Source organism: Caretta caretta, chromosome 22 (genome assembly GCF_965140235.1).
Source record: "Caretta caretta isolate rCarCar2 chromosome 22, rCarCar1.hap1, whole genome shotgun sequence".
In the NCBI taxonomy this organism is placed as follows: Eukaryota; Metazoa; Chordata; order Testudines; family Cheloniidae; genus Caretta; species Caretta caretta.
In genome coordinates this window covers 18,515,682-18,530,024 of record NC_134227.1, presented here as the reverse complement: position 1 = coordinate 18,530,024, position 14,343 = coordinate 18,515,682, and the positions used below count along the sequence as shown (strand labels likewise).

The 14,343-nt window shown below is 46.0% G+C and overlaps 1 protein-coding gene across 7 annotated transcripts in view; it reads left to right on the top strand.

The window, feature by feature from the left end:
* Positions 1 to 14,343, top strand: part of ALG9 (ALG9 alpha-1,2-mannosyltransferase) — a 139,390-nt gene that overhangs the window by 5,251 nt on the left and 119,796 nt on the right. For all 7 annotated transcript variants that reach the window (XR_012665781.1, XR_007353550.2, XR_007353549.2 and 4 more), the window contains exons 5-8: positions 4,160 to 4,248; positions 5,431 to 5,566; positions 6,129 to 6,216; positions 7,148 to 7,253. Coding sequence is in view for 4 of the 7 variants with exons in the window: in XM_048827485.2 (XP_048683442.2) it covers positions 4,160 to 4,248; positions 5,431 to 5,566; positions 6,129 to 6,216; positions 7,148 to 7,253 (419 nt within the window). In the remaining 3 variants the exon portion in view is untranslated. The remainder of the gene's footprint in view (positions 1 to 4,159; positions 4,249 to 5,430; positions 5,567 to 6,128; positions 6,217 to 7,147; positions 7,254 to 14,343) is intronic.

Below are 14,343 nucleotides of genomic sequence, written 5' to 3'. Positions count from 1 at the left end.
ATTGTCCAAACCAGCTTGACCACTTGGTATGGAATCAGGCAGTATGCCCTGGTTTGATTATTCACAGCAATAAGATTCACAGATCCATTTGTGCACCAAAGTCCAGATAGCAGCATGTAGATGTGTGTAGTTTGGTTATGGGCTGGTGTAATTGTGCCCCCAGTCATATGTACATTCCCAGCAAAACACCTTATACACAGTACACTCAATTGTCCACCCCTTGCGTAGGCCATTGATCCTGCTCCTCCATAGTCACAGGAGAGGGGCACATCCAAACATCTTCCTTTGATTTATACTATTTTACACACCCCTCCATTGATTCCCAGTGAGCTCCTCCCCTTCTCATTATTTCCATAGGGCTTGTGGGGACCTCCTTAGTTGCCATTCCATTTCCAGGTACCATGGTAGCTATTAGACAGGTGCTGGCCTCCTAGTTGAGCATTTGGATTCCCACACACATCTCTCCTCCCCCCCAAGGTCAGCCTTTTGAAGCCATCTCCCACCCATGTCATGAGGTTTTCTGTTCATTAAAACACAACAATGCTAGCAACAAGACAAACACCACAGACAAACACAAAACACAGATCCATAGTATTCTGCGTTATTTTTCCTGCTGGTGCCAGCTTGCTTGTAGAGTGTCTGAAAAACAAAAGAAACAATTTCCACCCCCCTGGTGGGGACAGATTCTTGCTTCATAATAATAATAATAATACCACCTCTTTCTCTTACAAATTTCCTTGCTAATTGCAGGAAAACCAGAAGAATTACCTCCAGGCTCTCCTTATGTTGTTCTATAGTCAGGCTAGTGAATTACCCCACTCACTGGTCATTTATGAAATTCATGAAGTGGTGTACCTCAGTTTCCCCTCTTGTGCAACAGACCATGTTTGCAATAGTTTCTCTGCTGTACCAAGCATTAAGTTTATTCTCAGGTAATAGCTGAGAGACAGCTTCAGATTTTAGCACTGCACACCCCCACTCCCCCCCCTTAAGGTTAACCTGTCCCCCTTATTTTCAGGCTTGACATGTTTTTTCACCTCCCTTTCCTGGAGGGCCATAATCTGAGTCTTTTCGTAGCTTGTTTGCTGACCAGATGTATTAATTATTTGCAGCTCCTTTGTGCCCATCAGCTAGGTAATTTGCATTTACACAGAGGCTTACTAGCTTGCTTCTGGATCCAAAGCTGTTAGCAGCTCAGACACTGTCTTAAAAGGGAAACATTTTACTTCCACCAGAGTTCTGATTACTTTCCACTTTCATCTCCTGCTTCAAATCACACAGAGATCTGAAAAAGAAAGCACAACCTATTGTGGCCCCTTTTGGAGCCCTAACAGGATTTTAATTAAGTACCATGTTTTGTTTGCATTTCTTTTACCCCTTCTCCAATAGACACTCCACATGTCCTGGGAAAATGCACATTCCTTCCATATAGTTTAATCTCCATAACATTATATTAGCCCTATTAATTTTACACAAGGTGTAACTGCCTCCCATGTCCACAGAGTTTTCATGCACACCCACTAAAGCAACAATCTGATCCCCCCCAGAGTCACCCCAAGGCTTAGTGTTCCCATCATTCCTCCCCTTTTCCTTTTCTTTTACCTGTGCGCGCACACAAAAATTCTCTTTTGCCTAACATTTCTTTCACTGTGATTACTCTTTTTTACACAACTGTACCCCAATTACACTTCCATCTTGTACAGCTAGACCCAACCAGAGGCAGCCAAGTTAAGTTCCAATAGAAACCCCTTACATCCTTTAGTGATTTTGATTACATTACCCAATAGTCAAATAATTTTGCTCAGATTCTCTCTCCTCCTGCTGCCTGTAGCAGTCCCTTATAGACCATTTCTGTGGGAAAAGGGCCCATTTTCCCTCAGAATAACTGTAAAGCTGGGGACAGAAGCATAGTGGTGGTAGTAGCCACACTACCTGACCCCCTGGGATAATTTAATTACCAAGCTTCCATCCAATGTGACTGCGCAGAGTTGCACATACAGTTATATTTATATAACTGGGTTTTATTATTAAACAAAAACTTCCTTCTTGACATCTCACATAAGTATTCAAAGTACCCTCCATTAAAACTTCAGAAAAACAAGAGTGTGAAAAAGCAGGTTGCACTTTGAAACTTTTTTTTTCTTCCCCTTCTTCCTCTCCACTCCCCAAGGACCAAGTCCCAGCCCCAGTCTCTAAAGGTGGTCTGTTAACTCTGCTTTTGACTTCAAATCCTGTTGCGCCAAATCATCTTTCGCTACTGCTAACTAATTTACAACCCTTCAGCAGCCCTTGCTGAAGCAGCACCAAACTTGAAAGATTCCTGGCAGCTTCCCATAATGCTTCCCTTACTTCAGACCTCTCACAAGGGGACTGAAGTGCCTCCTTTTCCTGGAAGGCATTCAGTCCCCATGGGCAGGGACCTTCTTCCACTACCCATATACCAAGGAGGGTGGGCTCCTCAGCCACCCTCCATCCCTCTGGGTCCCCTAACACTTCCTCCATTTCCTTTTTAATCTCATCCCAGGGTGACCCCTGCACCTGGTATGGGCCCTGGTTCATCCTTATCCATTTATCCAAAAAATCCTTTACCCTGGCTTGCCAGAACCCGCAACTACCATTACGAGAGTTCGCTATACCCCCTCCAAGCAGCTGTGCGGACTGTTGGGGAGGGGGACTTACAGGCTGCCGCTCACCTATCCGATGCGATGCATCAGAGTGAGTCACCGGCACCAAGATGTTAGGGGGCTTATTCCTTCACCCACTTACTTCCTTGGTCCTTCTCACATGAACAGAGAGCAACAATACCTGAAGTCCAAAGGTGCAAACAATTCGATGTTTATTGGGGTGAACTTCCAGCAAGCATGATTCCAGTTTCCTTCTTTAGTATCCCCCTTCCCAGCTCTGACACCACAGAGCCTTACACCTGTGTCTCTGTTCCCATTTCTGCCCTTAGCCAAACATGATTCCATTCCCTGTTTCCACCACCCTACCCACTCCCACTCCCTGATTGACTGCAGACTATATAGTAAAACTTGAGTTCTGCTTAGCTATACCTTAACCAATCATTTTCCTGAAATCTAACTAACCAATCCTAACCTATTGTAACATGATTATATAACCAATTATATCCCACCACCTTAATTAGTTTACACCCAGCAAAATTAATTATGCAGCGGACAGGAACAATCACAGAACCAGACAAAGATTATACAGACAAACAATAGCAAAGTGAAACCATAATGACAAAACAATACAGAAGTGAGGATTTCACATCCCAGCTATTGATAAGTGAGTTCTTGCCAGACAGGATGCTATCAAATTAAGTTTCCTTTTACATCTTCTAGGCACTTCCCTTTCTCTGGAGGTGATAGGCATTATCAGAACAGGATTGTATTCCTAACAGCCCAATAGCACCTTATTTCAATGTGACAAGTTTGGAATGTGAGGAGGTGACCGGTCACTTCCCAGCTTATGGCTGCCTCTGTTGCTTAGCCAAAGGGTTTAGCCTAAGCACAGGGCCTCAGACTGTCACAGTAAGAGAAGGACCTTACATTGGCAGACAGTGATTTTGATTCTTTCTTTTATACCTCTAACTAGCCAAGTGATAAGAATACACCTAAATTCTTAGAGTCTAGGCCTTTACAGACAGGCCTGAATATCTATATCCTAACAGTATGGTGCTACTGTGACTGGTAAAACGGAGGCCTGGTGTGCTCTGGAGTAGCAGTTCCTGGTGTAGCTGCACCAGTGCAAATCCTTAGTGCAGAGACTACGTACGCTGGTGAAGCACACCTGGAGACAGAATACTGAACTGAATGGGCCACAGGTCTGACCAAGTCTGGCAATTCCTATCTTCCGATGATTCACACCAGTGCAACTTACTCTGGTGCAAACCGTCCCTACAGTAGGGGTTTGCACTGGCGTAGCTATGCAGGGGGCTGAAATCCAAGTGTAGATGGGTTCAGAGTATCCATTCTCCCTCCGTCCATTTGTCTCTAGGGGCTGAGGAGCGAGAGCTCTCCAGCACGTGGTTGCCAAGAGCCGCAAGAGCTGCTTTTAGCTCTGCATGCAGTAGCTATTGATTTGTGCAGTGTTTTTTCTTTTGTACGCAGGAGATGTTTCCATGGCGCTATGTCTGATTTTCTCTCTGCTTCCCTAGGGCCGTGTGTAAGAAATTTGGGCTGCATGTGAGCCGGCTGATGCTGGCCTTCTTAGTTCTCGGCGCTGGGATGTTTTGCTCAGCTGCAGGTAAGCTTGCTCAGCAGCCAGTGCAGGGGTGACCCACTCTCAGGAGTGCACGGGTGGGTCAGGAGGGGAAAAGCTCAACTGCAGGGTTTTTAAAGCGTTACCTTAAAATGTTCCCATAAGAACTCAATGCCCAGTGCTTGACATGGATAATCCCTTGCTCTCCTGCTGCAGACGTTTCTAATAAAAAATCTGTTGTCCCAGCTGTTGTCCCAGATGTGTACCGCTCGCTTCTTTCCTTTATCTTCCTCCCTGGCTGTATTTGTTTCTGCTGCAGACCCCAGTCTCAGTGTAGTGAGCCATGCCTTTCAAACCCCTTTTCTCTCAGACTGGGTCTTAGTCATTCTGGGACTATTTTCCGTAAGTGTTTTTGACATTTCTGCATGGGCCAGTGGCCCAGTTTTGACCAGGGGGAGAAAAGGTGTCATCTTGCATTAGGCTGGCATTTTCATGTGCCTTAATGTACCCCCACCATTTGAATGGTCTCTGCCAAGCCAACCACTGCAACCCAGGTTTGTAAAACACCTAGGGTGGGTATTGTGTGCATGTGAAGGGACACTTTGTGCAAAGGTGGCAACTGGAAGTCATTTCAAGCAATGGTTTCTTGCACTTGTGCTGACGTGGCCTCAGAAGGAGGGGAGGTGTGACAGCCAGATGATGTCTGAGATCTCCTATTCTGCACTGCCTTTGTTTACAGTGACTCTAGAAGGCCCTTTCCATCACTATTCATGTAGTTCTCGTTCGTTCCCTGTTTATTTCCCCATAATCCCACTTGCTTTCTCGAGGACTATGCCCAGTCCACCCCAATCTCCGTTTGCCCTGTGAGGACACAGATGATAGAGCAAGTGTTATGGGTAATTATACATCTGCAAATGCTGGCCTTCTGGCTGGACTGCCACTGTGGAACATGGAAGGTTATGAGCAAAGGGACTGTAGTACTTGGAGGAAATATTTCTGGGCTTAATCTTGGCAGAATAGAGGCTCTTAACTGGAGGACTTCCGTTGTGAAATCTGGCTCTGTTGAAATCAGTGGGAATTTTGCCATTGGCTTCAGTGTGGCCAGGATTTCATTCCCAGTGTTTATAGCAGACTGTACTCTGCCTGTTACAGAGCCTTAGGTTGACCCTATGCAGTATTTTACCTATGTGAAAGTTTAGCTGACCTCTTTCTTTCTTTGCTTTGTAGCCTTCCTCCCCAGCAGTTTCTGTATGTACACCACAGTGGTTGCTATGACTGGCTGGTATATGGATAAGACCTCTATAGCCGTGTTGGGCGTGGCAGCTGGAGCCATTGTGGGTTGGCCCTTCAGTGCAGCTCTTGGGTAAGGAGAGGAAAACTCAGAGGCCCGACTGAGGTTCTGTGCTTTTCAAGGCTGAGTGCTCAGCTCTCTGGCTGGGAGGCTGTGGCATCATTAGGAAAACCCTGCCTCCATGTGGTACACGTTACCCAGAGTCTAGGTGGTATTTGTATAACCCACATGCTCTCAGTGTAGTGCTGGGTTGGTGACTGGGCCACATACAGAGGTTAATGTGCTTGCCACGGACTGGGCTAACACAGCCGGGGTTTTTAGCTTAGGTAATCAAGGATTGTGCTTTAATATCCAGAGGTGTCAGGTTTGATCCCTGCTGCCAACAGTCCTCTCAAAGATGTTTTGTTAGATTTGCTGAATTATTCCCCTTGGAAAAAGGAACAGTTTGATGAAGGACTGGCAGGAAGTTGGTTCCTGGCTTGAGACTGAGGGGAGAGAATTCTCCCCTGCCCCCCACCCCCATTAACTGTCTTCCTGGGCCTGGGGGGAGGAAGGGACAAGGATTCTCAAGGTGAGGCAGGCAGGTGATTACTAGATTGAAGAGGGTCCCTGACACAGATGTTGTCTTTTCCAGGATACCTATTGCCATTGACTTGCTGATAATAAAGCGGAGGTGGAAGAGCTTCCTGAACTGGTGTCTGGTGGCCCTGATCCTGTTTTTGGTAAGTTGCTGTAATAAAGCACAACGGAGGAGCTGGGCTGGGGTTGTAACAGAGCCAGGGCTCGTTTGCAGGGAGAGCCCTTTCAGAGGACTTGCCCAGTGTCTGCTGAGGTTCTTATTAACAAGAATCTCCCTGAGCTCAATATCCTCACCCTCTGCTCCTAAGAATATCTCTGTTCCTGGCTCACTCCCCTCATTCTTACAGGTGATTTCAAAGGCAGAGAAGTTGTGTAGCTTCCATGCAATGATCCCCTTGCTCTGCCTCTCCTGCAGAGGACTGACCTCCCTTTGCTGCTCCCAGAGGGCTTGTAGTCTCTGCTTGTTCTTCCTCCAGACTCTAGCTGAATCCATCTTAATCAGAACTTGAAAATCAGTCTCTAGTACCTGTACAGAGGGTGCAGAGCAGGGGCATCCTGCCAGGTATGGTACTTGTTACCTGATTCCCAGAGGGATGGAAAAAACACGTATCCCACTGCCCAAAACAGCACATGCCAATGCTGGCTGCTGCTGCTGAATGCTCTGCCCTAAAGGCTGGTGTGGTTAATGAGATGCTGCTCTAAGCCTTTGCCTTTGATGTTCACTGTCCAGTCTCAGCGGGGCAGGGGACTAGGAACCAAACTCCTCTTTTGCTCTCAGCATCTCCAGTTCATTGCTGCATGATGAACGAAGTATGGTGTAGACTCTAAACCCTTTATGCTCCTGGAAGAAGCTGCAGCACCGAATAGCTGTGCCTGTCTTGTAGGGGCCCTGTCAGTTAGAGCCAGGCATCGTATACCTAGCATTTGTGCAGCATGGGGGCTGGGAGGCTGTTTATTCCTTGGCACAAATATGGAAATTTGGCAGTGACACTGCACACTGGGCGGCACCTCATTGATTTGGAATTTCTGGCCAAAGCTGCGAGTGCTATATGAATTTTAAATGCTTTGTTCCAGGTTCCCCTTGTGATTGTTGACAGCTATTACTATGGGAAGCTGGTAATCACTCCTCTTAACATTGTTTTATACAATGTCTTCACACCTCACGGACCTGATCTTTATGGTGAGTGCATTATAACAAAATATTGGGGTGTGCTGTGAGGGCTCATTTGATGTAGTTAAGTTTTAAAACTGGCACCTTGAATTTCTGTGGGACAAACCTGCACGTTTGTGATCTGGCCTGACTGCAAAGACATGCTTTCGGCTTTTGCTTTTGAGCTCACCAGTGAGGCAGTTCCTGTCTATTGCCACTTGATGTCTCTCTTGAGTCAGGAATACCACCCACATTTGTTTCAGAGTTACAGCCGTGTTAGTCTGTATTCGCAAAAAGAAAAGGAGTACTTGTGGCACCTTAGAGACTAACCAATTTATTTGAGCATGAGCTTTTGTGAGCTACAGCTCACTTCATCGGATGCATACCGTGGAAACTGCAGCAGACTTTATATATACACAGAGAATATGAAACAATACCTCCTCCCACCCCACTGTCCTGCTGGTAATAGCTTATCTAAAGTGATCATCAGGTGGGCCATTTCCAGCACAAATCCAGGTTTTCTCACCCTCCGCCCCCCCCCCCCCCCAAACTCACTCTTCTGCTGGTAAAAGCCCATCCAAAGTGACAACTCTCTTCACAATGTGTATGATAATCAAGGTGGGCCATTTCCTGCACAAATCCAGGTGGGAAATGGCCCACCTTGATTATCATACACATTGTGAAGAGAGTTGTCACTTTGGATGGGCTTTTACCAGCAGAAGAGTGAGTTGGGGGGGGGGAGGCGGAGGGTGAGAAAACCTGGATTTGTGCTGGAAATGGCCCAACTTGATGATCACTTTAGATAAGCTATTACCAGCAGGACAGTGGGGTGGGAGGAGGTATTGTTTCATGGTCTCTGTGTGTATATAATGTCTTCTGCAGCTTCCACGGTATGCATCCGATGAAGTGAGCTGTAGCTCACGAAAGCTCATGCTCAAATAAATTGGTTAGTCTCTAAGGTGCCACAAGTACTCCTTTTTTTTTTCACCCACATTTGTATATTTTCTGTTTGTTTTGCTGAATGCTAAGCTAAGTTGCTTTGGATGAGTTTCTAGCTTTGAAGTTCTGGTGCACCACAAACACATCACGGGATGTCTCAGCAGCCTACACTTCACAGCAGAGAACTCTTAGCAGCAAACCTGTTTGAGATCCAATGTGACTACATCGTATTTCATGTGTGCCTAATTTTGTAAATTTCAGGTTCTCCCCAAGGTACAGTTATGTTTTCCTCCACATGTTTTATGAGCGTTATTCAAAGTGGGTGGTTGTACCACAGTGGTTGTGTGACTCATCCTCTGTCTGAGTAATATTGGTTACACTCTTAAACCAAAGCAAGAGCATGCTGTGTGAGTCTGTTTGTCATCTTTAATCCTGTTTGTGGCTGTTCCGGTCTCACCCAGACAGGGTGCGGAGCCCAGCATGTAACTGAGAGCACAGCCCCGAGCCCTTTCACTTCTCGTAGGTTCTTCACAGACTCTTTGGTTCCACACTGTGTCTTGGGGATCTCCTCGCTTCTGTGACAGTGCATGACCTGAGCTTTGCTGGCATGCAACAGAAGAGAGGTTACCAGAAGGGCATTTGCAGGAATCTGGAGAAAGACATAAAGGTTAATTAATTCTGCATGCTGCTGTTTGTTATGACAGTCTTGCTGGAGTTAGGATGGGCTTTGACTTTGTATGAGTTACTCTTGATCTCTGTTTGTTTCTCTCAGACATGTGAATGGGGGTGAAAAATTGCTCCTGACAAGTGGCAGACATTGACTCTGAAAGGGGAGCAATAATAATGTTTAGCCCGATATATCTCTTTTTATCTTTAGAGCTCTTCATGGAGCTTATAACACCTATTCCCCCCCTATTTCCTTTGAGGCTGGTACTATAAGAATCCAGCTCAGAAAGCTGAGGCACAGAATAGGGAAAGTGATTTGCCCAAGATCGCAAAGGAAGTCAGTGGCAGAGATGGGACTAGAATTTCGTTCAGGGGTTAAAAATTCAAAATGGATCAAAGCAAATTTTTTTCACACGAGGCGCAATTAGACTGCGGAGCTGATTGACCCAGGAGGTTCTTGAGGCCTATAGCTTAGCACAATTCAAAAAGGGACTGGACATCAAGAACATCCCAAGTTGTCAAAATTAATGATAAAAAATTTGGAAGGGTAATAAAACTTTCTGCTTCAGGTTTTAGGCCGATCTCTATTTGAGACCTATTTGAGGCTTGGGGCAGATTACCCCACACCTGCCTATCAGAGGGGTTCTTACACCTTCCTCTGAAGCATCTGGTGCTAACCACTGTCAGAGACAGGATACTGGGCTAGATGAAGGTGGGATTTGATCCAGTCTGGCAATTCCTATGTTCCTCATATGGGGGCTCCTGGCTCCCAGCTGACCTTGTGCTATTAGAAATGAAGGAAGAGCTTTTTGTGGGGGAGTTAAGATCAGTTCAAATGAGGGATCATTAAAGAGGCTGCTTACAGGGGCTGCAGTTAAATAGCCTGACTACAGGAGACTGGGGGGGTGTCTGAGGAAGCAGCAAGATCTCCTTGTTGCCCTTCTCAGACAGAGCCCGCTGCACGTCTGATAATGCTTAGGCCAGACTGCGGCAGTGAATAGTTTCTAATGCCATCTTTGCCTCTGGCAACTTCTGATGGGTCTCAGGAGTATCACTCAGATAGAAGGGCATTTCTGGGTGGGGCAGCACAGCGATTGGTCTCTAGTGGTACAACAAGGCAAGTGTTGCCCTTGCCAGGGACCTTGTTCTCTGCAGTAGCGATCTGAAATGTATTGCAGTGACTCCTATGTAATGGAAACTTCAGACACTTTTCTGATGGGGTTTGGTTTGGCCTGGGCTCATCCCTGACCTTTCTATGCTGGTGTGTGAGCTATTTCTGGTGTCCTCTGGGAACCAATCGGTTCTAACGTATTTGTGCACAGTGACATTCGTATAACATCTTCGTACTAATAAAAGAGCCTCAGTGAAATGTCTGCTGAATGCTGTGTGGGCAGGAGGCTATATGCCATAATGCTATATGTTTAGAAAGCTGTATACTGTTTGTTTGTAAGGAAAAGTCTTACCACCCAGGGGGATGAAAAGGCCAGGCAGGTTCTGTTGGCTTTGGAATGCCGTCCCAGCTTTCATGGAAACGGGATAAAAATCTGGGAGCTGATGAAGCACCAGGTTGCACCATCTTCAGTGCCAGGATTAAAGCACTGTTCCTGGCCCATCAATCCCTGCGTTCCCTTTACTGATATCACTGGAGTCTGTCATGAGGTGGCTGGGCCTTTAAAGGTATGTCTACACTGGAATTAAACACCCATGGGTGGCCTGAATCAGCTGACTTGGGCTCACAGGGCTTGGGCTGTAAAATTACAGTGTAGACGTTTGGGCTTGGGCTGGAGCCTGGGTTCTGGGAATCTCCTCCCTTGCAGGGTCCCAGAGCTTAGCCTCAAGCCTGAGCCTAGTGTCTATGCTGCAGTTGTATACCCCCACAACCTGAGCCCCGTGAGCCTGAGTCAGCTGACACAGGTCATGAATTGCAGTGTAGACATACCCTATGAGGGGTCTAGGATCAGTTCTCTCAGACTCTGGTTTCCTCCCAGATAGTGTGATCACAGGCTACACCCCTTTAGTGCATCGTACCTGAGGGAGAGGCTGTTACGCTCTGGGCGGGCACAGATGACAGGGAACATTGACATCACCATTCTACTTGGATTCTCATGCCATATCCATAAAAGTGGTATCTGGACATGGTGGTATATCTTTCTTGCTTACAAGCTGAGATCCTGCATGCAAGAAGAGCGTTTTTTCCCCTCTTTTCTAGATATTATTTTCCCCCTGATGGAGGCACTCACTGTAGTGAATAGTCCACTGTCAGTTGTCAGATTCCTGTGTCCGTGGGGACAGTGGCTCATATGCAGATATCACTGATCCGTATTCTCGAGGCTCTAAAAAGATGAGCAGTTGGAGAAAATCATTAGAACTAGTAGCCGAGCAATAAAGAGAACAATGAGAGTTATTCCTTTGTTACCGTGGCCCAGTGGATTCGTCTGCTGAGCCCGTCCCATTTATGTGATGAGCGTTGGTTGTGACTTGTAATGCGGTTACACTTGGGAAGCATTTGGGGAATTCACTGGAGTTGCATCTGTTTGTATAGCACTTAGCACAATGGGATTGTGATCCATGGCTAGGACTCTTCTGTGCTATGGTAGTACAAATAAATAATAATAAGAAGAATCTATTTTATCTGGCTCATTGAGTTTAAAGGTTGTAACAGCCCCTGAAGTAGAACACAAGGCTGAATGTTTTCTGGCTCTGGAATGCTTAGTAATCACTCTTGTGGGTTCTTATATGCAGCCTGCTACATCAGTGGTCCCTACTGTAAATACTGCACTGCTCTGTTTCCACCACTTGCAGCTGCTTTTCTCCCTTAATCCACCACTGTTAAACTTGACGTGGCACAATGAGTCCATATGATTTGCATGGTTTATTCTTCTGTTTCTGCTTGAATGACTTGGGAGATCCCTTTTAGTCCTTTATCTTACGAATGTCACGCTGGGGAAGCTTATTCCCACTGCTCTGTGGAAGGATAGTTCCCCCATCCCCGAAGAACTCCAACAGTGGCAGGATTTCTCCTTGTGTGTGGTGTTCTTTTCATTGCTGTCGTGTCTCAAGTCACTTTGTGAATGACAAAAATAAAGGCATTTTGCACTGGGAGGCAGAGAGACTGAACGTGTCTGAACGCTTGAGTCAACACAGCGACCATGCCTCAAGCTTGTGTTTTCTACATAAAACCTTGCATCAGCGGGTCACTTAACTAGCCCATGTGACGCATTATTCCTGCCTGATTTGGCTTTTTTTCTTCTGAGCCACAGCAGTAAATGTGCCTTTGGACAAGGAGAAAAGGCTCCAGCTCTTAGTCCTTAAGAGCCAGTTCAGTCACGCTGCAGCAAACTTTGGGAAAGGGCCTCTGCATCAAAGCACTGCTCCAGGCCATTTGTCTTCTGCGTTGTCATTGGAGTCTGTCATGTGGTGGCTGTGCCTTTCTAAGAGGAGTCTAGTCCCAGCTCTCATCTGACCCTGGTTTTCCCCCAGATCCTGTGACTGTGGTCTAAAGCAAGGCCTTGTGGTAAGGGAAAAACAGGATGTAATAGGCAGGTCCTGTCCTCCCCAGGTATGGGGAGAGACCTGAGTAGAACAAGGCATCTCTCCATTGGAAATAGCTACAGGCGGCTGTTAGGTTTTTTTCAGGCAATGGCCCGTGAAAGGCTGACAATTGCCTGAACCCCTGTGACCTAGAGGAAGAACTCTGAGTATGAGGGATAACATTGCCCTGGCCCTGGCAGGTGGGCTGTGGACACCTAAAAGACAGTTCATAGGTTTTGGTACAGATGGATAAATTAAGCCAGAGGGGAAGGCATGGACAGGTGGGGACTGGGTTTCCTGGGAGATAGTGGGTGTGCTAAAGTGGGTTATTAAACAGATCCCAGGAGGGGAGACTGCTGCAATGTTGGCCACTGATATGCCAGGTCACTGGAGAGGCACACAACCCCCTTGCAGCGAAAAGGTGTGTTTCGAGAGGAGATTTCCTTCCACCTTGCTTGCCCATGCCCCTGATGCTCCATCCAACACTGAATTGGCCCTGAGTTTGGTATGTCACAACTCCTTCCACATCAGCATTGCGACTGCAGTACAGAATCCAGTAGCTGCTGGGCTGGAAAGAAACCGAACCCTTGTTTACATAGAGAGTTCTCCCACAGGGAGTCCATTCACCACTCTGAGTATACCGAGTGTTTCTTCTTCCCACGTTTTCTAAATTTGGGTGTTCCCCTTTGAAATCTGAGAGTTTCCCTTTAAGTTTCCCTCTCACAAGGTGTAATCATTTCAGTTAATAATTAATACCTAGCTCCCATATATCTGTTTTCATCAGTAGATCGCAAAGCGCTTTGCAAAGAAAGTAAGTTGTTATCCCCATTTTACCTGTGGAGAAACTGAGGCACATTGCAATGTGTTACCTGAATGTTAACTAACAGGCTTCAGCTATATCCACAGTTCAGAGCAGTAGGACGTAAACAACACAGCTTAAGTCTTGTTCTTGTACTGAGATTGGAAGCTTTTTGGAGCAGGGATTGTGTTTTTGTTCTGTCTCTGTACAGCGCCTCGCACAATGAGATCCTGGTCTTATGACTAGGGCTCCTAGGAGCTACAGTAATACAAATAATATTGTTTACATTTAATTCCCCTCCATGTTATAGGCTTTTCTCTTATGTACATAGCTCTCAAATGTCCCGGATTTCCAAGGCGGGCACTCATTATAGTCTCAAAGTTACCTACATTCTGCACACATTTGGTGTCCCTTTCACTTGGGTTATTCAAAATTATAGACATCAGAAATAAAGAATCATAAAACAGAGGTCATGGAAAGGGTTATTGACACTGGAGGAACAAATCCCACAGCGATTGCAAATTTGCTGTATGGATAATTATTGTGCACTCATCCTTTTGGGTCTTCGTCACATTCTGTGTCCCGTGTTTGGGCTTTGGCAGCAGGCTGAGAATTATACTCACCTGAGACTTCGAAGGTGGTGATGTGGGTGGGTGGGGACTGAAGTTGAATTTCTGATGATCTCTCTCATTTAAAAAAGAAAAAACACTACAATACATTAAGTTGTACAAGCTGCAGAGGTGTCAGGTTTTCCTTGCTGCTTTTCTGTTGTCTGATTAATTTCAACACAGACCCTTTTTAAGTGGCTCTGATTGCAGGAAATTGCCACCGCCTGTGACACATGTCACAACAGTGCATTGATTAAAGCCCCCGCATGTCATTTACTGATTGATTGTGCTAATCATACCAAGAAGGTGGCAAACGTGCAGAGAGGAGCTGGCATTCCCCACTGTTCAGGATTTTAAGCATCAAGAGTACAAACGAATGAGAAGTCGGACTGGAATTTTTGTCAGTTTGCATCCTTTCAAGCTTGCAACCAACCATGTGTCATGGCAGTAGGAGGGGTTGAACTGTTTACTGAACAAATGTTTGTGTCCTATTCTTAAAGCTAAACTGTAAGAAAAACAAATTGACACAGGGAAACTTTAGAGACTGAAGATGTGTGTAACTAGCAGGTAGATGAAT